General features: G+C 33.4%; 3 protein-coding genes across 3 annotated transcripts; all 3 read left to right on the top strand.

The window, feature by feature from the left end:
* The first annotated feature begins 2,380 nt into the window (after nt 1-2,380).
* Nucleotides 2,381-5,175, top strand: LOC101259380 (receptor-like serine/threonine-protein kinase At2g45590). The gene has a single exon (XM_004231129.5). The coding sequence runs from the start codon at nt 2,996-2,998 to the stop codon at nt 5,048-5,050; it is 2,055 nt and encodes a 684-aa protein (XP_004231177.1). The 5' UTR covers nt 2,381-2,995; the 3' UTR covers nt 5,051-5,175.
* A 5,367-nt stretch (nt 5,176-10,542) lies between these two features.
* LOC101244417 (alpha/beta-hydrolases superfamily protein) lies at nt 10,543-12,502 on the top strand. The gene is made up of 2 exons (NM_001328669.1): nt 10,543-11,122; nt 11,981-12,502. Exons 1-2 carry the CDS (start codon nt 10,576-10,578, stop codon nt 12,451-12,453), a joined length of 1,020 nt encoding a protein of 339 aa, NP_001315598.1. The 5' UTR covers nt 10,543-10,575; the 3' UTR covers nt 12,454-12,502.
* A 1,747-nt stretch (nt 12,503-14,249) lies between these two features.
* Nucleotides 14,250-24,968, top strand: LOC101244121 (UTP:RNA uridylyltransferase 1-like). Its single transcript, XM_004229824.5, has 6 exons — nt 14,250-15,813; nt 19,742-20,110; nt 21,488-21,711; nt 21,878-21,941; nt 24,227-24,423; nt 24,536-24,968. Exons 1-6 carry the CDS (start codon nt 14,551-14,553, stop codon nt 24,744-24,746), a joined length of 2,328 nt encoding a protein of 775 aa, XP_004229872.1. The 5' UTR covers nt 14,250-14,550; the 3' UTR covers nt 24,747-24,968.
* Nucleotides 24,969-25,342: the final 374 nt, after the last annotated feature.

Raw genomic sequence — 25,342 nt, 5'->3', positions numbered from 1 at the left:
TACTCACAAATATTTTTCAACGAAGATCGTTCATCTGATCATCATTAGCTAGCTAGTGTGGCTCCGCCTCTTCCTTTTTTGCCCTCTAATTAATTTCATTTGGTTTTTTCATGTGGGGTACGAAGAAAATAACCTATAATTAAATTGATTTAAAAGATATAATTTTAAAGTAAAAAATGAAAAGTCAAATTAAAATGACTTTTAAGTCAAAAAATAAAAAAATTAGGAAGAAACCTACTTTTGATTTTTAATTTATTTTAAGTCATTTTTATCTTGTCAAAGACTTCCCAACTTATGTTAAGTTTTTTTTTACTTATTTCAAATCTTTTTTTATATATATTTCTCCTACACTTTGAGAAGTCAACAATTAACTTTAAAATATGTTTGATCAACTTAACCAATCTAAACCTCTTTAAATATTAACTTATAAATATCTTTGTTTTATTGTGTTAAAAAGGTAATAATAAAATATGCTTATTTGAATATACTTTATATATTATATTATATATATAGTATATAGTCTGTAGGATTCGGGTCCTTTTTATTTTTTCTTCTCTCTATTTCTCCGAGTTTTAGCTTGAATTGGACACATATATCATAATTTAGAATTAATAATTGAAATCTAATTAATTAAAAGAGTGTCCTTCTAAAATTTTATGTGATTATAGGTCATTAATGCATTGAAGACAGCTTGAAAATCATAAATAGTTTCACAAGGAGGAATCAACAAGACAATTCTATCTAGTATTCGTTATTAGCGGTATCGTCTTAAAATGTTTAAAATATTGTAAAAGTGGAAAATATTTTTTTTATCGATTACAATTGGTATTAGTAATTGTAATATTTTGACGTCCATAAATAACATGGATGATATGAATGCTTGTATTAACCTTTATAAACCAAAAATAAAAAGGTACAAACAGTTTTATACTATTTTCCGTTTTATATTAGTTGGTCGTCTTATTAAAATTAGTTGTTTCATATTAATTTCTCTACCTTATTAGTTTAAGAAAATATTAATTATTTTTTTCTATTTACCCTAGCTTACAATTAATTCTTTTTAAAAGTATTTACGTTTGTTTTGTAAAATTCTCAAAAAACCGTTAAAGGGGTAAAATATTAGTAAAATTATCTTCTTATTTATGATTTTTTTAATATACACGAAGACGGTGATAAAAAAGAAAAAGAGAAACGATAAGATGTACCTTAATGTTTGGACCATTTCTATTGTTTTGTATCTCTTCTTGTTTTCATGGTTAAAGGTCACTTTTAATTATGTGTAATGTCTCATCTTCATTAATAAGCTGTCATTATAAGACAAAGTTTTCTTTATTTTTTACGACCCCAAATAGACTTTAGAACATGCAAATAATAGAAAATTACAGTACCTATTGGCTAATATTATAAGTTTGACAATAAATTTAGTGGGGATTTTCTCTCCTCTCAATTATAGACTATGCTTTTCGTGAATTTTATACTTTAAAAATTACATCACGTCAAGTAATTTTGAATATATTTTTGATAAGATATATTTTGTAATATATTGTTTGGATATATCAAAATAATTTTTTAAATAATTTGAACTCAACTAAATGATAGACACATGTTATAGAAGAAAAGGAGTAAATAGTACCTTATTCATTCTAATATGTTTGTCTAATTTTAATTTTTCTAAAAAGTTATTGTTGTTTGGTAAGATAAAAAAACACTTCAAGTTCATTAAGAGACCTAACAAGTCAAAGGGTTTAAAATAATATTTCCTTCGTCCCATTTTATGTAGCACTATTTTTTTTTGGTTAGTTTCAAAAAGAGTATCACATTTTCTTATATGGTACGTATTTAAAGGTACAATTTTTTTATCCTTGTTGATCCCACTTAATTTTAAAAATAGTACTCAAATACATTTATGATAAGAGAGAAAAGTGAGTTTACTTTAAAAGGGCAATTTGATAAATATTTCTTAAACTCCGTGCAAGTAAAAATGTTGCCATATAAAATGGAATGAAAGATGTATGTTTAAACAACTATAAATGTCTAGATGAAACCTAAAAGAAAGATCGAGTTGATAAATTAAGAACACGTAAAAGGGCCATTCCAATAGACGAGATAGTAATAGATCCAATCATTGCTATAATAGCTAGTGCGTCTCTTCACTAACGTAATTAAAATGAAATAAAATGCATTAAAGTTGAATATGGCTCGAAGCATCAATTTATTGCTAATCTCTTCGTCAAGAGATTTTAACAATATAGCATGCTAAAATCGAAGAGTTCATGATTCTATTCTTGTTTTTAATGAATATACACGTACGAGAAATAAATGTTCAGCCTAAAATGTTGGATTTAAAATTTTATTTTTTGGTTTTTAGAGAAGTGAGGAAAAGTGTAGAGGAGATTGAGGAACCCTGAAGACTTACGTCAGGGTTCCCGTGACTTTAGTTTTTGACTCAGCCAAAAGTAAAACAGATCTATTTATCTTTTTTTTTTTTTTTGTGTGTAGCAAACGTAGTAGACAGTGTACACAGAGAGATGAGAAGATAAAGACTACACACAGTCACACAGTACTCACATTACACTCTATTGTTTGTTCCTTCTTCTCCCATTAGTCCTTTTCCTTAAAACAAATCTTTCTCCATCAACAAATCACTACCAATTTCTTGTTTTTGTTCCTTCTTCCCCCTCAAACCTTGAACTCCTTTTCATGCTTTGTAATAACATAGCGAATCTCTCTGCAAAATATGGATCTTTAACTTAATTCCAAGATCCCCCCTTACTGATCAAGAAAATGCACACACCATTCCCCATTCTTGTTATCTCTCATAATATGTCTGCAAAATTGGTTCTTTAACTCTGTTTATCACCATTCTTCTTCCATTATAACACATCAAAGATTACCCCTTTCTTCCCCTCAAGAGATGCCCACCAGTCACATAGTGTATTCCACACTCAAAAGTATGCATGGTTAACTCTTCCAAGATTACACCTTTTCTCAAGAAATGCCTCCAGAGAATCCATTTTCACCTCCCCAAACACCCCTTCCTGTTTTTCCCACTACCTACCTCATAACCCCACCCCCACCACCCTCCTCCAACCATCACCATTCTCATTCTCCTCTCATCCCGCCATTCATAGCTGCTGCTTTTGCCTTGACTTTCTTCATTCTTGCTGCTATCATTTATCGCAAAGTGTCACGCAACAGGACTGTTCCTGCAGATCTGAAGTCACCTCCACCACCTCATAAGTTTACCTACTCTGTCCTCCGCCGTGCTACCGGGTCATTTACAGCTGCTAATCGTCTTGGACAAGGTGGATTTGGGTCTGTTTACAAAGGTGTTCTTCCATCTGGACAGGAGGTAGCTGTGAAGCTCATGGATGCTTCTGGCTCCCTCCAGGGAGAGAGAGAGTTTCACAATGAACTCACTCTCGCCTCGAGGATAGACACTACGTCTTGCAACTACTTAGTGCCTATCCTCGGATTCTCCTCCGATGAACATAGTTATAAACACCACTGTTCTAGTCGGAGGAGAAGATTAGTTCTTGTTTATGAGTATATGCATAATGGGAGTCTGCAAGATGCTTTGTTAGATCGAAAGTGTCCTGAGTTAATGCAATGGAGAAAGAGATTTGATATTATAAGTTCCATTGCAAAGGGTGTTGAGTATCTTCATTACTCGTGTGATCCTCCTATAGTACATGGAGATATCAAGCCCTCTAATATATTGTTGGATTACCATTTTGATGCAAAAATAGCTGACTTTGGCCTAGCACAGTCTTTGATTAAAGATGATCAAGTTGTTGAGTCTTTCATTGAAGATGAGGAGAGAGTTGAAAAGGGGACAAAAAGAGAAGTTTTTGAGAATGTGGAGGAGAATGGGTCGATTGTTGAAGGAAATGAGAGTGTGGTCACAGATGAGGTTGTGATCAATGTGGATCAGTTGCCGGAGAGTTGTTGTGTGAGGGTGTTGGATGGGGAAGTGGGAGGGGTGTCACCTGAGGTGGGAGTTCCATCAGAGGGGATCGAAAAGACTAGTGTTTCTGAGGGTTTTTTCGACGGGGTTAGTGTGGATAGTGGTGTTTTGAAAGGGATTGGGAGGGCAACTAGTCAATCAGGTAGAGATTGGTGGTGGAAACAGGACAATGTGAATGGTGGATCAGATTCTGGTAGGATTAAGGACTATGTGATGGAATGGATTGGTAGTGAGATCAGAAAAGAGAGGCCTAAGAAGGATTGGATCGCGACCACGAGTGCAGCAGAGGACATTACCAAAGGAGGGCAACAGAAGCAAAGAAAGAAGCTTGAATGGTGGGCATCTTTGGATGAGGAGAGAATGAGGAGAGAAAAGAAGATTCGGAAGCCAAGAGAATGGTGGAAGGAAGAGTTCTGTGAGGAGTTAGCCAAGAAAAAGAAGAAAAGGGATCTCAAAAGTGGAGAAATGTGGTGGCAAAGGGACGAAGAGGTAGCGCCTGAAAGAAAGAGGAGGAAAAGCAAGGGAAGTAGGAGCAGCATTGATTGGTGGCTTGATAGTTTCAGTGGCGAGTTTCGGATTGGAAGACGAAGTAGTCAAGATTTTGCCAGTGGAGATATTCCCAAGAGTGGAGGTGTGAGTAGTACCCCCAGTATGAGAGGAACAGTTTGTTACATCGCTCCAGAGTATGGCGGTGGAGGGCAGCTCTCAGAGAAATGCGACGTGTACAGTTTTGGTGTTTTGTTATTGGTTTTAGTCTCAGGGAGAAGGCCACTCCAAGTTACAGCTTCTCCTATGTCAGAATTCGAGAGGGCTAATCTGGTTTCATGGGCTAGGCAACTTGCTCATTCGGGCAAGCTTTTGGATCTTGTTGATTCCAACATTCAGTTACTGGATAGAGAACAAGCATTGCTTTGCATCACTATTGCACTACTCTGTTTACAGAGATCACCTAACAAGCGCCCAACAATGAAAGAGATTGTTGGGATGCTTTGTGGTAACTCTGAGCCACCCCACTTGCCGTTTGAGTTTTCCCCTTCACCACCCTCCAATTTCCCTTTCAAGTCACGGAAGAAGGCCCGGTGAGTTCAAGAGTGCTCAATTTACCATTTCACTGTTCAATGTAAACTTCATATATTGTTGTGTAGAAATTGTTAGAAGAAAAAAAGCAAAATGTCATAATTTTCTTATCAGCTTTTTCTTTTGCATAATCATCTCTATATTTCCTTCACTTTGCAATTCTTTTATTTTATGATGATAGAGTACATTAGTTATCTTTGGCTTTTGCTCCCACAATTAGCTGAATTGAAGGAATCCCAGGCTAAAAGTATCTGATATGACTCTTTGCTTCCACTTTCTAAAAGGTGAGTCCATCAGTAATTATAAAATTCAGTGCCCTTGAACTATTAAGGAGCTTGCTTTATTGCTTTCATAACTTACTTTTTTGGGTCCCAGAAGATATTTGACTCCCTTCTTGTCTGTTGCCTTAAAAAAGTAGGATGAGTTTGTTTATAGTTTACTTATTTCATTACACATTAAACCCCTCTCATCCCATTGTCCGGGGGGTACTTACAAAGGAATACATGAAATGCATTAAGCCTTTATTAGTTGCTATGTTTTCTTCTGTGTTGTACCTACTTTGATTTGTTGTACTCGAACCGAGGGTCTTCCCGAAACAGCCTCTCTAACCTCATTGAGGTAGGGGTAAGGTCTGTGTACACTTCACTAGGTATGTTGTTGTATACACTAATATAAGTAATCTCTGTGACCATATACAATGCACTAGTAAAATATGTACTTGTAATTGTTCATGCTGCAAGGACATAAGAGAGAAAAACAACAAGATTATATTGTGTTCCGTAAGAAAACAAAAGCAACAAGACGAGAGGTTAACAATGGCAAATTCCTGTTTGATGATACAATAGTTGATATAATATACGACTGCTGTTCTAATTTATGTGTTTACAGCTTATTGCTCATAGGAGTTGAGAGAATATGGATGGATACCTACATGATATAGCTGTTTAACATATAAGGTCATCAACGTTTAAGAAACAAAAATGTCAGACGCCAAATTGGTTTTAGATTTTTCACGCTCATTAGGGGACTAACATCAGTTCTCAATTACTGGAAATAGTTAGTGAAAGTTAAACAGTAATATAGCATTGTCAAAGATGAGGAGAAACTGAGTACTATTCAGTGCCTGGGAGTTAGGTTATTCTTACAACTTATGTCATCATAAAACGTCTCTTGATATGTTTAATGAAATACATAAGCACCTTTAGATGGTAGAGTCATGGAGATCATTTATATTGGACATACTCTAATAGCCCCCGTATGGTCATGAGTATAATAATTCAGCTACATATATCACCTTGCAGTAATTCACCATTCATTTCTCTGGCTAAATGTAACAGAATTCTTGTGTGAACCCTTGGATATATTTTCGTTTATCATGTAACTTAGGTTTGATTTAAGATTGAATTAGTTCTTCATTGGTCTTGAAGTTGACATATGATAAACTTGAATAGCACAGATGTAGACTTTGTGATGTTAGTACTATCTGTATTTTTGTTTTCCTCACATAATGTTTGTATGTTCATCAACAATTTGGATAAGATATTTGTGCTACTGTCTTTGTAGAGGTCACTGAAAGTTGTCTTGTTGTCAAAGAGGAGCAACTCAAATTTGATTCTAACACATGAACTGGAGTCATAACATGTCCCTCAAAAAAGCCTTTGACCCACAATGCTTTATGATATGCCAAACTAGAAAAGACACATTGGTTGTCTTAGCAAATCATCATGATTTTGAAATTATCCTCCCCACATGATAGCCCTCTAGAATTCATCATTTAAAATGTTGTGTGTTATCTAGATATTTATGTGCATTGGATCTTTTTGATATTAGGTTACCGAAAAATGCGTATAGTCAATCTCAACTAATTTGGAAACGAGTTATAGTTGATTGATTTACTTATGGTCAAGGATTTTTTCTCTTCTTTGCCTCAATACTTTGAAATGGATGGTGCTCTATTTTATTTGGTTGTATAGTTTAGGCATGACTTGTACGTAACTAGATTTTTTATGTATGTTCGAGTCATATTATATGTCTATCAACTTAAAACAATAATATCAAATTCAGTGTAATTTGACAACTTCACTAGTATATTAGTATATGAATATCAACTAGTTCATTAATGACATACTATAGTTTAACTAGGATGATTCTATCTATCAAAATATAGACTGTGAAATAAAAATAAAAATGAAAATAGATATGTAACGCTTTTTACCGTTGGAACTCTTGTCTTGCTAGATCCTTTCAATTTTTGTCGATTGGAGTTAGAATTTTTCATGGGCTCAAAATATTATTTAAAAAAAAAGAAGAAAGTAAAGCACACGAAATAATAGAAAGGGTTTCAATAAGGTGGTAAAATTGAGCCCAATTATAGGAAATCCGCACCACTCGTTCATAATTCTAGGGTTGAGTTTGGGATAATTTGAATTGGGTTTAAATTCGATACGTTCGAGTTCTAATTCGGATAAATTTTAGAAATCAAATAGTTTTAATACGAAATTACAATCTATTCCTCTTTAGTTTGTAATTACATTAATTCCTTAAAAAAGTAACACAAATCGAATACATTAATATATAGCTCGAATACATTAAAGAATATTCCAAATACATTATAACATAAATCAAATACATAATATGTAGTCCGAATACATATATATAGCTCAGATACATTGAAAATTAGCTCGGATACATAATATTTAACTCATATACGTAAATACTACTCGAATACATTAAAGAAATAATAGATTTTAGAGGTTTTTAGAAATAGAAGGGATATTGGAAATAAGGGGATATAAAACGTGTATTTTAGAAATTTTTTCATTTTAAGAGAATCTTTGATTGAGATCAATTTAATCTCCAATTTTAATGTGTTTTAAGACTCTTAATTTGCATTATATAATGCATGTTCCTATATTAAAGATATGAATTACCGGAGCGGCTCAAACGTATTAATGGCCTAAAACAAAAATTAAACGGGGCCTTAAACTTAAATTGGTAATAACTTTTATTTAATTTATTTCTTCTAGTTTTTATCTTATAATATAACCATTCTTATTTTAAATTATTTTAAATTAGATATAGTACTCCAACTATGTCAAATTTTTTCTATTAATTCCTTCATTTTTCATGAAATATTTACTTTTTCTACAAATAGTATTCAATATTTATTAAAAAATAATAACTTATAACCTATTATTATAAAAAATGAGGCCCCTTAAATTTGGGGGCCTAACCCTGTGAATTACTATCTACTTTATATGTTTAAGGATTTATCTATTCAAGTGTTACTTCTTTATATGTTTTTTTTAAACACTATCGAGTCACCCCTGTGAATTACTATCTACTTTATATGTTTAAGGATTTATCTATTCAAGTCTTACTTCTTTTGTTTAATTTTATTTAGCTGAAATTCAAATTGTGCTTATAAAACTTAAACAACAAAATTATCGAGATTAAGCGGGTAAAATTGGACGGTCAAGACCCAACGTGTTAAGCCCATTGAAGTCCAAAGTAAACTTGGACGGATTATGAACCAACCTAATTTCTATTTCAATCCATTTTAATATTTTCAATTTCAACCATCTATATGACACCCCTAATTTCGATATTTATTGTATATACATAAAAAAAGATAATTTTAATTATGTATATGTATAAATAGTTCAGCAGTCTCTACTCTCTAGCCCCAAGCTGCTTTCGCTCCGGTATTGGACGCATTAAAACCCTAGATATGTAAATTCAAGATGTGAAAAATATATGGGATTCATATTTTTCGTAAAACAACATATGTTTCATATAACAATAGGGTAAAATAAATTTAGTAATATAAAAATTCTTTATTATTACTGTGTTTATAAGCCTATTAAACTCAAAGGGAAGATCAAATATCTCTATCAATTTCTGCTCTCTCTGAACCACATCTACCATAAGTGGTTGCTATTATTTTGAAGTCATTGAACTTTAATTAGGTTCATATTTTATTTTCTTCTGATTGTGAAACTACAATTTTTTTGGTGAAGTTATATTCATTAAAACAATGTTGGGGAGGTGATTAAAACTTATTAAATTTTGTTGGCAGTTAAGAATTAAATAGTCTATTAAAAAGTCAACAAAAAATAAACGAAAGAGAGACACTAAATTAATTTATTTTTATCCAAAAAAAAATTGCACGTTTTGATTTGAACACTCATCCGCCCTAAATGAGTTTTTGAAACCTGCTTTTTTTTTTAAAAAAAAAGTTACTATCCGATAATTTTTTTTTTATGACAAGGGAAACTGCAGTCACTATTTTTTGGATATGCACAGGGTAAAACCCCCGCTCCTATGCAATAGCTCGCAAACCACATAGGAGAGGTAATCCGCACTAGCAAGCCTTGTGCGATGAGCTCAACCCAGAAAGCAAACTTCTTGCTTTCGCTGGCAATGGATTTCGAACTTGAAACCTTCAACATAGAAGTCCCAAGCTCAAATCACTGGGCCATCCCAAAAGATATCCGATAAAATAATTAAAATGCCCACGAATTGATTTAAACATCATCAAGGACATATATACAAATAACTTTACACGTGTTGAGTAAAACTTAATAAAAATCATACTTAATAGGAATATAATTTTAAAGAAAGTTATAAACAACTAAATATGAGTTGTTAAGTATCCACCAAAAAATCGAGTGAGTAAAACGTATACATTTTAATTGTAATTTTTTCTCAAAATGGTAAAATTAAGAATCTCATCTTGTGTTTGGAATTTTTGTTTGACCCATTCAAAATTTAGCGTCCCAAGGCACAATATTTTTGATAAGATAATATCCAAGTCTTTTAAAGAGACATCAATTCATTGAGATATATGATTGAAAAATGAGATTTATGCAATTCTCAAGTGGTGTTTCCATAGTATTTTATTTGATTATATTTCTTTTTAAAATTATGAGTTGAAGCCTTGAAAACAAAAGATTTGGTCTTTGAATAAGTTTTTGAGAACTTAAAAATATTTTTAAAGTGTAATCAAATAAATAATGTAAAAAGATTGAAATATAATCCAAAATTTATGATTGTTTAATGAGAGAACTATTCATAAAATTTCTAAACTCAATGAAAATGAATTATTATTTTTATCAAAAGGCCTATTTTCTTGAGTAATTGAACTTAGATTCATCTTTAATTTTGTTATATAAATGAAATACATCTCTAGATTTTACTATTAGCTTTGTTCTATAAATGAAATATATACTTAATTTTTTATTATTTTCAATGTTTCAACACTTATTTTAAATTTTTATTAAGAATTTATTTTAATTTTGAGATCACTTGCTTATATTATAATAAAGTAAAATATGTATTTTTAAGACAGTGAATAATTAGTCGACATATTTTCGGTTCCTAATATTTCCAACCATATAATAAATTTATTCACCTAATTCTGCTACTCCATCTTAATTACCCCTTCTCTTTCCCCTTTATAGCTGAAAGAGAATTTTTTTCTTCAAAAAAAAAACTACAATCTTAAATTTAATCTGTTATACTATACTACCATGGCAGAGCAAAAGATTATAGCAGAATCCACCATGGAAGATGCCTACAAGTTCCTCAAAATTACCCCAAATCCAGATGGATCTCTCACCAGAAACACCCCAGTTCCTAATGTCCCTTCAACCCCAGAAATTGACCCCAATTCGTCAAATCAGTTAATTTCACTTTCAAAAGACATACCTCTTAATCCGGCCTCCAATACCTTCATACGCCTTTATCGGCCTGTTTCTCCGCCGATTAACACTAAATTGCCGCTCATAATATACTTCCATGGTGGTGGATTTGTGCTATTGAGTGTGAGTTCTGTTATTTTTCATGAATCGTGTAATGCCATGTCAGCTCAGATCCCAGCGTTGATTGCTTCCGTTGAGTATCGCCTCGCCCCGGAGCACCGTCTTCCTGCCGCCTATGAGGACGCCGTGGATGCTATCAAATGGGCGAAAGATCAAGCTATTAACGGGGGAGATCCATGGTTGAAACAGTTGGCTGATTTCTCTAAAGTTTTCTTAATGGGTAGTAGTTCCGGAGGAAATATCGTGTACAATGCAGGTATGAGATTGAAGTAATTTGGACGAATCAAAATAAATTAAGATCCGAATAAATAACTAGATCTAAAACTGTCACCGCAACTGTTATCACCGATCACTACTCTTATGCACTTATCTCCTTCATCATTATCATTATTACTAGCCCTAACACATCACTATAAACCATCTTCACTATAACTATTTAATCAAATAATAATAATTTTTTTTTATTTAAATTGTATTTAAAAATACATTCATTTAATCATTTAATTGTGTAAATGTTTAAATTTTGAGAAACTTTCACGTATAGCCACTTAAAAATTATCTAATTACTCTCCATAATAGTTTGATAATTACGATTCGTGACTACATGTTATATGAAGGAGAGAGGCAAGCAAGACTGAGAAGAAAGAGTGGGAGAAAGTTAAATTGTATATATATATTGGTTAGATAATTATATATTATGCATATGTATTTGTATATATAGCAAGCGAGAGCGGGAGAGGGAGGAGAGAGACGAACGAGACTGGTGAGGGAGGAGAGAGGCGAGCGAGATTGGGAGAGAGGCAAGCAAGAGAGGGGGAGAGAGGTGAAACCTATATGTATATAGGTTAAATTAATTGTATATTATACATATGTATTTGTATTTTCTGGCGAATTATACATATACAAACATGACTAAATATACAAACTCGAAGTCAGTCCATGTAACCAATGTATAATGCTAGTTGCAAGTGATAATTATAACAAACTATAGCTATGACGAGTAATTAAATAATATAAGTTTACTTTATTGCGTAATTTTTCCTTAAGTTTTAACGGAACAAAGAAGGCATGAGAATGACATTTTATGAATTAATTTTGTTACTTTTAAATACAGGTCTACGTGCATTCAATATCAATCTCGACCCGATCAAGATTGTAGGACTGATAATGAATCAGCCCTACTTCGGTGGGGTCGAGAGAACGAAGTCGGAGCTCAAATTTGTCAACGACAAGATTTTGCCTTTGCATGCGAATGATCTAATGTGGTCGCTTGCATTGCCTGAAGGCGTGGATCGCGATCACGAGTATTCTAATCCATTGATTAATGAGGTAGAAGTGAAAAAGAAGATCGAACGGTTGCCAAGGTGTTTGATCAGGGGGTATGGAGGGGATCCACTTATTGATAAGCAAAAGAAATTTGCTAAAATGATTGAGTCACGTGGGGTGCACGTGACTCCTCAATTTCTGGAAACAGGATATCATGCTGTGGAGATATTTGATAAAAAACGTGCACAAGATTTGTATGATTCTATAAAGGATTTTGTCAAATCTATTTGTGATGAAAATGTGGGCAAATCAGCCATGTGATAATCAGTTAAAATTTGAGTATATGTGTTTTTTCTCCTTTTTTCCGTAATAAGAATGTTGCTTCATATAATATTGATACGAGATGAATTTAAAAGTTATATAATCTGTCTCAAATTATTATCGGAAGTGTGTGTACTTAATGGTATTGTTATATAAGAAAGTCACTTCAGAAACAATTCACTTCCCATAATGATACATTAGAATATTTAGTAAAATGGATGCTCACATACATCTATTTTGTGGTAACATATATTTCCACATAATACATTGTGTGTAAGATATATATACATACATTATATAAGGTGTTTTAAACTATGTATTCATATAATATATTTGGTGCTTAAGCGTATACATGACAAATAAATATCCATATTCTTGATACCAAGAATATATATGTATACAATATATGAGTCCGGAGCTTAAAGGGTATAAAATATTAATAAATTTTTTTAAACAGTATATAAAATTTTATATTAACCAAAACGGCAAAATCGCTGGAACAACAACGATTTACTCCACCGTAAAAAGCAAAATCGCTGCTACTACAACAATTTTGCAAAATGTATTTTTTTTAAAAAAAAAATATTCTAATCGCTACCTAGGCAACGATTTTTAATTTTGTTTTAATTTTTTTTAAAAAAAATGAAAGCAATTTTCTAAAAAAAAAGATTTTTAAAAATCACTGCCAAGGTAGCGATTTAAATTATTTTTTTAAAAAAATCACATTTTGTAAAATTGTTGCAGTAGCAGCGATTTTGCTTTTTCCGGTAGAGTAAATCGCTGTTGTTCTAGCGATTTTACCGTTTTAATTAATATAAAAATTTATATACCATTTTAAAATTTTGTTAATATTTTATATCTTTAGGTTCCGACTCCAATATATATATACCATTCTCTTCTTGTAACAAAGTTAAAAGCAAGATAAGAGTAAGTCAAAGGAAAACATTCAATAATAGAAAAAAGTTATTACTATTACTTGTGTTTTTCTTTTTCTTCTTGTCATTTTATTATATTACACCTACTTTATTTTATAACAATGTCTAGTTAGGGTTGTATATTATATTTTTCAAAAGATGTATAGTACACACATATTTTGCACACTTATGTCTCATGTATTTGTCATGTGTAAAGAAAAACCTTAAACACTGCAATGTGTGAATTTGATTGGTTATGTAAATATTTTAAACATACAATAATCATATATATAACTATCAATACTTAGTATTATAAGTATTAAAAGATCGTCATAAAGTAATAAATATTTTTTTAAATTATAATTTTAATTTTGAGATGTTATGAAGTCATCTTTAATTAAAAGATATATAAATTTTTAAATATAAATACTAACTAATCAAACTTTTAAATAAATACTCGACACCAAATGAGAAGCTTAAAAGAGAAAAAAAGCCATGATTATAATATTTAGTTGTTAACACAAAAAAATATTTCTCAAATAGTTTAAGAGCCTATTTTTGTTCCTTTTTTTCTTCTTTAAGTTTTATAGTCACAAAACTCACTTTGAAACTAGAATATCTTGCAAAAAGTGTATATGATATCTTTTTACACAAACATGTTTTTACAAAGAAAAGGTTAATCATTGATAAATTAATTATTATTTATTTAATTAAAAAACTTAAAAATTTTCATGACAAGAATGTAATTTATTTTATACAAATAGGAAATTTGTTTTGAGTTTTTTTTGTTTAACAAAAAGACTATTTTTAGTATTCTAAGAAAATAAATAATGATAACTACTTTTCTAAATTTGATACGGAAAGAAAATACTATTCTTTTTTAATAGCATCTTTTTCCATATGTTATATAATTTTCCTACATCATTTAGGTTTCGGTAAACATCGTAGTGTTTTATACTTAAGTACTTACTTTACTATATTATAGAAGACTGTTTTTAGTTTGCAGATATTTATATAAATAATTGAAAAAGTTAATCATCTTTTTTTTTGGGAGAAATCCAATGAACAGACGGAATAGGTAACGATTTGTGGTATTTGTTAGATCGAGAAAAAAACTGTAATTAGACTTCTCTGCTAAGTTTCTGCTGTATTTGGATTCTCCGGCGAACATTAATATCTAACCATGACCGGCGGTGGAGGCGATGCCGCATCGCCGCCTCTATCCTCACAGTCAACTCCATCCAACGGTGGGGAATTCCTTCTTCAATTGCTTCAGAATCATCCGCATCAACTTCACTCTCAGCCTCAACCGCCACTGCGGCCGGAGTTGCAGAATCTGCCGCATGATCCAGCAGTTGCAGCAGTAGGTCCTAGTATGCCCTACCCGCCATTGTTCCATACTCCTACAAACCCTTCTGTTTTGCCCTATTCTCACTCTCCTCCTCTGTTTGTACCTCATAACTTCTTCATTCGAGGGTTTCTCCAAAACCCTAATTCTGGCCATACCACTAACCCCAATTACTCATCTCCGCCTGCCCCAAGTGGGTTCAGTCAATATCACCATGCGAGTCCACTTGGATTTGGATCAGTCGGAGAAAACATGGGCAATTTGGGGATTTTCGGTGCCAATGCTAAGGCGAGTAATTCAAATAATGAGTTTGATCATAATCTGATTTTTGGATCTTTACGTAGCCATATTCAAGGTAATGTGAGTATGATGAATGACCGCTTTAGTGATGATTTAGCTAGTAAAGTTGGTAACTTTGAACAGAAAAACCATGAATCAAGATTAGCGAATGTTAGGATGTTGAATGGTGTGGAGGGTAAGCTTGAGAATGTCATTGGTTCAGGTCGGAAACAGTTGGGCAATTTAAGAGGTCTTGAGCAACAGAATAGTGGTGGAGGTGGAGGTGAGAGTGAGAGTGAGAGTGGTGGTTTGGGGTGGGGAAGACAGTTTCATAGTGGGACTGTAAGAGGGGTTGTGCCACCACCAGGTTTTTCAAGCAAGCCAAGGAGCAGGGATTTTGAGCATAATGTCGATAATGAGAAGAACAATTTTGTTGAGTTGAACCATAGGGGTATTGGCTTGAATCATAAGTATGAAAGGGAAAGTAAACATCTTTCCAGGAATGGTAAGAATTATGCTATTGGTTCAGATGATCAAAGGGTTTTTCGTCGGCTGGATTCACCCGTCCCACCAGCAGGAAGTAAACTTCACTCTGTTTTGGCTTCTGATGTTGAGGATTCCACGTTGGAATTACGTGGTGAGGATGCTGAGAGTGGGGAAGAAACTGTCTCTGTGATGAGGGATGTTTTAGGTAGGAGTTCTGCTCAAGGCCAAAGCGAACTGGATGAATTGGGAGAACATGTTATCAGTTCTCTTGGACTTGAGGATGAACCAAATGAAAGAAGTGATAAAAAGAATCATCATGCCTCTCGAGATAAGGTATATACTGCCCACATATGTTCTGATTATATGGGCTTGATTTGGTGTGATGAATGTATAATATTAGTTAGCTTTAATGCGTGTCTGTGATCTTGTGTATGTTAATAAGTTCCATTACACAAATTATGATTTAAGGTTACTTTTTCAATTTTTGTTCTTTGTAAAAGAAACTTATTTGTTAAAACCTTTTCTTGGTTGTGCTACAATGTCTCAAACTATATGGTGATATCAATTCTTGTAATCATTATAAAGCTTATTTGTTTTCTTAATGCAATTTCTTTTAATTGTATTAACTAATCCTCATTTTTTGGGGTCCTAGAGATACTAATTAACATGTTATCTGGCTTTGACATCATATATTTCTGAGACTGATAAATTCTTGACTGTGAGCAACTGTATGCACCGACTAGCTGAATTTCTAACTCGTTGCATTTGAAGATGTATGTTAAATGCTATTAAAACAACCTCTTTATTTTCTTGTTTCACTACTTTGGATCAAAGTACCTCGAGAGTGAATCAAATTTGACTTGGAAATTCAGATTGATTTTGGATGACATTTTCCTTGTGACATGGATTAGTGTGTCAAACTAACTTGACTTACATTAGAGTTTTAGGATGATAGTACACCAGTTGCATGGAGCTTAAATTTGAAATGAAGCATATTTGTTTGAATTATGATTTTCTTTACTTTCTGGATAACATTGAGGTGTATATTCAGTGTATAAGAATACATGTTTTAGTGAGGACAATTCTTTTGTCTTTTGAAACTAGTAACTTTAGTATATATATCCACATGTGTACTACAACAAAAGTGTAGCTCCTTTTCAAAAGGGTTACAACTTACTGAGAAAGGCAGTCTTAATCTAAACTGCTGCCTACAAACAATCTAGCACATCAATGATGTCTTTTGTCCTAGCTAATACTCCCCCCGTTTAAAAAAGAATGACCTCCTTTCCTTTTTAGTATGTTTCAAAAAGAATGACCTCTTTCTTTTTTTGGTAGTAAATTTTCACGTGGCATGTTTAAGACCACAAGATTAAAAGACAATTTTGTACATTTGACATAACTTTAATTTAGGACCACATGATCAAAAGTCTTCTTTGTTTTCTTAAACTCCATGCCAAGTCAAACTAGGTCATTCTTTTGTGAAATGGAAGGAGTATCTCTTCTTTACACCAAAAATAAAAAAAAGCTTAGCAATTTGTTTTGATATTCTGTAAGTTGTTTAGCACATTCTCAACACTCCTATTGTTTCTCTATTTTCAAATCGTCCACCAAATGCATACTTGGACAAGTTCCATCTCTTCTACCTATCTCTATTCCAACTGCTTAGAACTCCTTTAATGCTCCCTGGTTTCACCCGTCTTATCCCCTTTAGATAGATAAACATTCTCCATAACTGTTCTGTCTATGTACAATGCAAAAAAGAAAGACGGTTAATTGTCTCTGCATGCTCTCCACATGAAGTACATCTAGAGGCCAACTGATAGCCTCTTTTGTTTAAATTTCACGAGTCAAAACTGTTTCTTTTGTCAACAACCACATGAAGCAGTTTATTTTGTAGGGTGCCTTTCGTTTCCAGATCATCTTCCATGGCCAATTTGTCTCATGTCCTGCATTCTTGTTGTGTTCCTTATAAATAGAATTTACTGAGGATTGACCTTTGGTGTCATTCTTCCAAATCAGCAAGTCCTTTTCAGTGAGGTTGCTGAATGAGGCTACTGAATCTTGAAAATCTGTCCACTTGTCCATCTCCCAATCATGAAGGTTCCTCCTTAGGAACGAATTCCATCCTTATCCAGTGGAAAGCTAGAAATGGACCAAATATATAAAAAGGATGTTTGCCTTTTCATCTTCTACTTCTTCTCCAGCGGATTTACATAATTATTATTATAATTATTTTTATAAAGAAGTCCAATTCTCAAAGTATACTTTCCTTGTTTGTAATCATTATTCTGCCCTGAGAGGAAAACCTACTTGATTGGAAGACAAAAACTCGAGTTGATGAAAAATTTGTGTTCCTGGTTTATACCCTTATCTGGTAGATTGGACTGTTTGGATGTGCCTTGGCACATTCTCTAAGCAACTTGTAACCGTGTTTTGATGCTCTAGCATATTGTGTTTTATTGGTGTCTCTAGTGCAATGTTCCAAAAAGTTGAGCAATGTATGGTTGGGGTTAAGAGGAGCGAAGGTAATAGTGAGGAGTATGTGTCATTTGACTCATTTCCCTGGTTTGTTAATGAAGGCAAACAATGAGTTAATAAAGGTTGACTCATCTATCAATATCAATGCTATACTAAAGTGGGAATCTTAAAAGTTAAAAGGTTGAAAGACATTCCCTTTTCATTAAATACCCCAATTACTAAACTAATATATATATATATATATATATATATATATATATATATATATATATATACTAATAAGCTTATTTTGATTTTTAATGAGGGTTAATTAGAGAACCTGTGAATCGTCATGTCTCTGGAAAAGCTCGGTCAAATGAATATCAATTACTCTTCTATGCTTCAATCCAAAATATTTATGCTTGTCTAGAACTCGGCTAATTATTTCTGGAGGACCTTCAGAATGTGATAATCATCAGGATCATTTTCTCGTCATGGTGATAAATCATTACCTTGTGTCCTCATTTTTTCTTCCCTTAACAAACATACAAAAGCCACAACAACCATTGTCGAATCCCACAGTTACATAAGCATTGTCTATTATATCAGGCACCTTAATGCTAAGTTTTACGGACTCTTCACTTCGATGCCACACCCGCGTCGGATTCTCCAAAAATACACTACTTTTGGAGAATCCAACATGCACGCGTTGACATTTTTGAAGAGTCCGAGCAACATAGCCTTAATTTCAAAGGGAGAAGTAGTTTAAACTATGTTACTTGCAATATCAATTATACTCATCTATGCTTCAATCCCAAATATTTATGCGTTGTCTAGAACTAAGCTAATCATTTCTGAAGTACCTTCAGAATGGGATAATCATCAGGATCAAGTATAAACTTTGGTTTTCTCGTCATGGTGATAAATCCTTACCTTGCGTGCTCATTTTTTCTTCCTTCAACAAACATACAAAAGCCACAACAACCATTGTCGAATTCCACAGTTACATCAGCATTGTCTTTATATCAGGCACCTTAATGTCGAAAAGAGAAGTACTTAAAATTCAGAAACATGTTACACAAGCCTAATTATTAATATAGGCAAACAAGTGTTGACTCATTTCCGTTGTTTGTTAATAGAAGTAAATGTGTCATTGACTCATTTCCCTTGTTTTTGTTAATAAAGGCAAAAAGGAGCTGGAAGGTTTCCCTTCATGCCAAGATCTTTCAATAGACTTAACTTGGATGCAAACAAAGAAGTATGATGATTTTGCTTTCTTCCAACTGCACAATTGGAAGTTGATCACTAATATTCTCTTGGTTTTAGAATGGTTACAAATAAATTACTAGTATATCACGAGGTTCAAAATAAACCAGTTAGGAGTCGTTTAGTAGTGTATAAATAATGCTAAATAGAGTGTATTAGTAATGCTAGCATTAGTTTTGTATAGTTTGTTTCTTATGCATTGTTTGGTTTGGTGCCTTAAAATAGCAAGCATTATATAAAAATATTTGTTTACAAAAATATCCTCCACAATTATGGTGAAAACGATGTAAAGGGAGTTTTGAGGGGTAATTGGGTCTTTTAACTGTGCTAATGCATGCATTAAATCTCTTTGCATTATTAATACATAGAAATCTATGGTATTAGTGATACTAATACAAATGCTAATGCATGCATTATTTTTGCTAATGAACTCTACCAAACACCCCCTTAATCACTCTATCCTTTCTCCGATTTCTCTCCTATCCTTCTTGAAACCAAACATACTGTTACTGACTCATCTTTGTGCTACTTTCATCAGGACTATCGATCAGACAAGAGAGGAGCATACATACTTGGCCAGAGGATGAGGATGTTGAAAAGACAGATTGCATGTCGGAGTGACATTAATAGGATGAATGGTGCTTTCCTAGCAACATTTCAATCCTTAATTCCTCCGGAGGAAGAAAGGACAAAGCAGAAACAGTTATTAGCACTGCTGGATGGAATTGTTAGCAAGGAATGGCCTAATGCTCGGCTCTATGTTTATGGATCATGTGCCAATTCTTTTGGATTCTCGAAAAGTGATATTGATATTTGCCTTGCAATTGAGGATGCAAATATTGACAAATCAGAGGTATTGTTGAAGTTGGCTGACATGTTGCAGTCAGGCAATCTCCAGAATGTGCAGGTATTTTGAAAAATTTAGCAACACCAATAATATTCATTTATATACCATGTATATATCCGAGTATACATGATGACGTATCTGGCTTGGGACAAGCTGGCCTCTAAAGAGGGTCTTGGAGCGCATTAGGGCTGATTTGAGCCAAAGGAGACTGAGGACCAATCCAGGACTGTCCAGGAGGGGTCCGGTTCAAGGCTAATTTTAATCTAATAAGTAATTTATGTCCTTGCATATTTCCTGTAGAAAATAAAAGGAATTGGCATTGCTATTTTTAAGAAAGCCCCTAAGCCCTATAGACCCTGGGAACAATATAACAACAACAATGACATACCGACTACAATCTCACAAGTTGGGTTTAGGGAGGGTAGGATGTACGCCACCTTACCTCTACCTTTGTGAGGTAGAAAAGTTGCTTCCGATAGATCTTGGAGGCAATAAGGGAATTAATTGATACATATGTATACTAACTCATATCTATTAAGGAATACCACAAATTCTCGAATAACTAATGGATGGGAACTTCTAGTTCAATAAAATGGCTATTTTAGCGTAAACAATAAAGAAGAGAGGTTGTTTTTGATAGATCTTGGAGACAATAAGGGAAATAATTGATACATATGTATACTCACTCATATCTATTAAGGAATACCACAAATTCTCGAATAACTTATGGATGATAACTTCTAGTTTGATCGATGGCTATTTTAGCTTAAACGATAAAATACACGAGCATAGCAGATATCATATTGGAGGATTCTTATAGCTGATTGCAACTATTCTATGATTTGAGAGTGATTGAACTTATAGGTCAAAAATTTATGAACAATTCATTTATTAAGTTGTTTAGACCTTCACTTGAAATAATACTTGCTTGATTCTATAAACCAAAACTAGTGCTTTTTTTGTTTTGACAAGTCTAAAACTAAATTTTATTACCCTTTAATATACCATTAAAGGAATTTTTGACTTCATAACATTTACTTTCATCAATATTATGAATGTCAATTTACGAAAAAATGGATTTAACATTTTTCGCCTAATGGTGAGCAAATTTCAAATTTACCTAACAGGTTCAAAATCAATAATAGGTCAATTTAAAAGATTAAATATTAATATCAGATCCGACCTGTTTTTTTTGGCCCCAATTTGTTTCGCTTGAAGTCCACATAACTCAGGTTGACGCACGGGTGGTCCCTGGCCTCCCCTTAGTGAGCTGGATTAAGTCTACTTGTCATGTTCGATCCAGAGTGGATCTAGAATCTTATATGCCTCTGATTTTCTATATGGTCCTTAAGTTATGTGGCACATTGTTTTTCCTATGGTGCTTTCTTCATATTTGATTCTGTTCTAGTATGGTCTCTAACTCAAGTTTCCTTGCAGGCACTTACACGTGCCAGGGTGCCGATAGTCAAGCTTATGGATCCAGAAACTGGGATATCTTGCGACATATGTGTGAATAATGTTTTGGCTGTTGTTAACACAAAGCTGCTTCGAGATTATGCACAAATAGATGTACGATTAAGACAGTTGGCATTTATTGTTAAACATTGGGCTAAGTCTAGAGGGGTGAACGAAACTTACCAGGGGACATTATCTAGCTATGCGTAAGCCTACATTTCGCTATTTCTTTTTCCGTTCTCTTTTTCCTATTCAATTCACCCCGTACCAAGTGACATTATCTAGCTATGCATAAGCATACATTTTCATGCTATTTCTTTTTTGCCTCTCTTTCTCTCATTTGTTAGGCTGACTTTTATTTTCTGCTTCCAGGTATGTGTTAATGTGCATTCACTTTCTACAGCAGCGAAGACCTGCCATCCTTCCATGTCTACAGGTGTGTTTTCTTTAGGTCTGATGTTATGATGTATGTGAAACTTGTAAGTTGTGCACATTACCTGAACTGTTTGATTGTTAAATTATCACTACTAGGAGTGTGCAAAATATCTGCTGGTTGGCTGAGCGTGGACGGCTTTTTTCATCAATTGTAATTCAGAAAAGGGTCAAAAATACCCTTAAACTATCTGAAAAGCTCACATATACCCTTAAACTATATTTTGGCTCAAAAAATACCCTTCCCGTCAAACTATTGGGTCAAAAGTGCCCTTTTAATCAACGGAAATTATTAAATACCATGTGGATGCCACATGGCACCCCAATAGATTTTCACTGCCACATAGACTAAAAGGAAAAGGGTCAAAAGTACCCTTAAACTATCCGAAATAGCTTATATTTACCCTTAAACTATTTTTCGGCTCAAAACTACCCTTCCCGTCAAACTAGTGGGTCAAAAGTGACCTTATTGGCGGAAGTTGTTAAATTCTACATGTGCCACATTGACTAAATTCCTAAATATTAATTTCATTTCTGAAATAATGAAATGAGGGGGAAAATAAATAGGATTTAGGGATTTAGTCTATGTGGCTGTGGAATCTTATTGGCATGTAATGTGGGATCCACATGACATTTAACAACTTCTGTTGATAAGAAGGGTACTTTTGATTCAATAGTTTGCCAGTAAGGGTAGTTTTGAGTCGAAATATAGTTTAGGGGTAAAAATGAGCTATTTCGGATAATTTAAGGGTATATTTGACCCTTTCTATTTAGTTTACGTGGCAGTGGAATCCTATTGGCATACAATGTGGCATCCATATGGCATCCACGTGGCATTTAACAACTTCCGTTAATAAGAAGGGTATTTTTGACCCAATAGTATTACGGGAAGGGTAGTTTTGAGCCGAAATAAAATTTAAGGGTATATATGAGCTATTTCGAATAGTTTAAGGGTATTTTTGAGCCTTTTCCGATTGTAATTTATTGCTCTAGTCAATGACTCGGTGAATTCTTAGTTGTTTGATTGAGCTCGAATTGCTTTGGTCGGTCTGTTCTAGTGACGTGTACTTTCTTTTAATCACATACCTTTTCAGTTAAGCATGGGTCGTTTTCTTTGAGGAACCAGACTGTTGGTTTCAACATGGTGATTTAGATTGTGGAAGAACAAAAATTTAAAAGTTCATCATTCCTATAATCTAGTCCTTTTTTTTTCTTTTTTGGGGGTTTCAGTGTCTCTTGCTCTATGTGGAGAGTAAGCTTGAAATTTATCTTCTTTTGGATCTTTAATATCATTTTTCTGCTTAATTAGATGATAGTTTGGGAAAAATTCTGAGTTATAGCTGTTTTAAATTTCATATTAAGACTTTGGTGTTGCTGTTGACGAAACATCTTTGAATTAATAATCAAATATTCGTCTTAGAGCTAGAGCTATGTAGTGTGAAAGACAGTCTAGTTTCATTTTTAATTAAATAACAAATCAATCATATCATTTTTCTGCAGAGAATCGTCTCTCCTTAGGTGTTTGCCACCTTATGCCCTTTTTGTTTTTTTCTCCTTTGTTAGAGTGGAGGGATACTTTCCATGAAAAGATTTTGATATGGCTAATGAACTAGTTGCCTGTTGGATTGTGAAACTGCATTTTCTATTTTCTGTTCTCTTCAATCTTCAGTGTATGATTGTTCAGTGTGGATGCTCATTAAATGCGGACATTCATGTGATACCATCTGAACCTGTATCAGCGTATTCTGTAATAGTTAATTTAATCTCACATAAAAGGCATAAATCTTGCAATGCGGTCTCATCCTGTACTTTATTATAAAAGATTGGTTTGGGAGTATGGTTAAGAACAAATATAAATGATTTATGCACATGGGTAAAAAGAAAGAGGTTCCCCAATATGCTTTAGCATTTACTTACTATAAAGAAGCATGAAACTTGCTGCTTTTTTCCCTCTCTAATAATCAAGTATAGTTCGTTATTAACATTGGTTAATCAATTCATCATTAAAAATTTAGGAAATCAATTTGTTAGTGTGGGCAACCCTGTTTTGTAATATTTACCCCTTACATGTGCTATTCTTGGCCTTGCGAACTGATTTGGACAGTGTCACCTTGCCTTTGATGTATACGTAAATACTTTTCTGCTGCTGTAGTCATGAAGAAACAATTTTTTCCTTTTTGGGTTGAGGTGGTATTCAGGCAATGTATAGTTGAAAGGATATTTCTACGTTCTACTTTATATGAAGATAGTTATCCTTCTTCACATTCTTTTTCCCTGTCCTCTTATCAGGGTATGGAAGCAACCTACTCTGTTACTGTTGGCAACATTGAATGTGCTTACTTTGATAAAGTGGAAAAGCTTTATGGTTTTGGATCTCAAAATGGTGAAAGTCTTGCTCGGTTGGTGTGGGCATTCTTCAGCTACTGGGCATATTGTCATGATTATGCAAATGATGTTATTTCCATTCGTTCAGGAAGTACAGTGAGGTAAGGCGTTGTAACTACTATTGATGTTCTTGTTGATTATATGTTTTTTACCATTCAAAGTAAAATGACATTTCTCTTATCAAATTTTCTCCATGTATGATCATGTAAACAGCAAGCGAGCCAAAGACTGGACTAGGAGGATTGGGAATGACAGGCATCTGATATGCATAGAGGATCCATTTGAGGTTTCTCATGATCTTGGTCGGGTGGTAGACAAGTTCAGCATAAGAGTTTTGAGGGAAGAATTCGAACGAGCTGCTGAAATAATGCAGTATGACCCGAACCCATGTGTGAAACTTTTCGAACCTTATATACCTAGCTGATTTGGTCTTCTGTTCAAGTAAAACAACCAATAATTATAGGAATGTCCGGTCGTGCTGTAAATGTTATAAAGTTTGTTTCTTGTATCCCTTGTGGTTTTGGCTTTCACCTCTCAAGTGTATTTAGGCGCTTTTGATCTTCATCTATCATCTATCATCTAGGTGTTTTTGATGTAAAAGAACCATCTCCTTGAATTCTATGGTATGTATTCTGTTTATTTTGCATATTGTCAATTGGTCTTTATGGTTAATCAGCTATCGTTGGTTGGGTGATAGCAACGCACAAAAATTGCAAAGGCAACTTGTTTGCCAAATATTTAGGTGAAATTACTTCTGTTATTTTTTCTTGTCTTTTTTTTTTTTCCGCATAATACATAAATGTCTTTTAACCTAGTTTCGAATTACATTTATGCCCTTTAATTTTGGATGTGCATAAATAGACATTTAAACTTTTATAAAGTTGAACAAATAAAACACCTGTCCTATACGTCATTTTACATGTTATTTTTTGTCTTACATGGTGTCCTACGTGTATTGTGTCAGGTAGGACTCATGTGTTTATTTATTTAAAAGTTGGATATTTAAGGTGCATGTTTATG

This window comes from Solanum lycopersicum, chromosome 1 (genome assembly GCF_036512215.1).
Source record: "Solanum lycopersicum chromosome 1, SLM_r2.1".
In the NCBI taxonomy this organism is placed as follows: domain Eukaryota; kingdom Viridiplantae; phylum Streptophyta; class Magnoliopsida; order Solanales; family Solanaceae; genus Solanum; species Solanum lycopersicum.
This window is presented reverse-complemented; position numbering and strand designations above follow the sequence as displayed.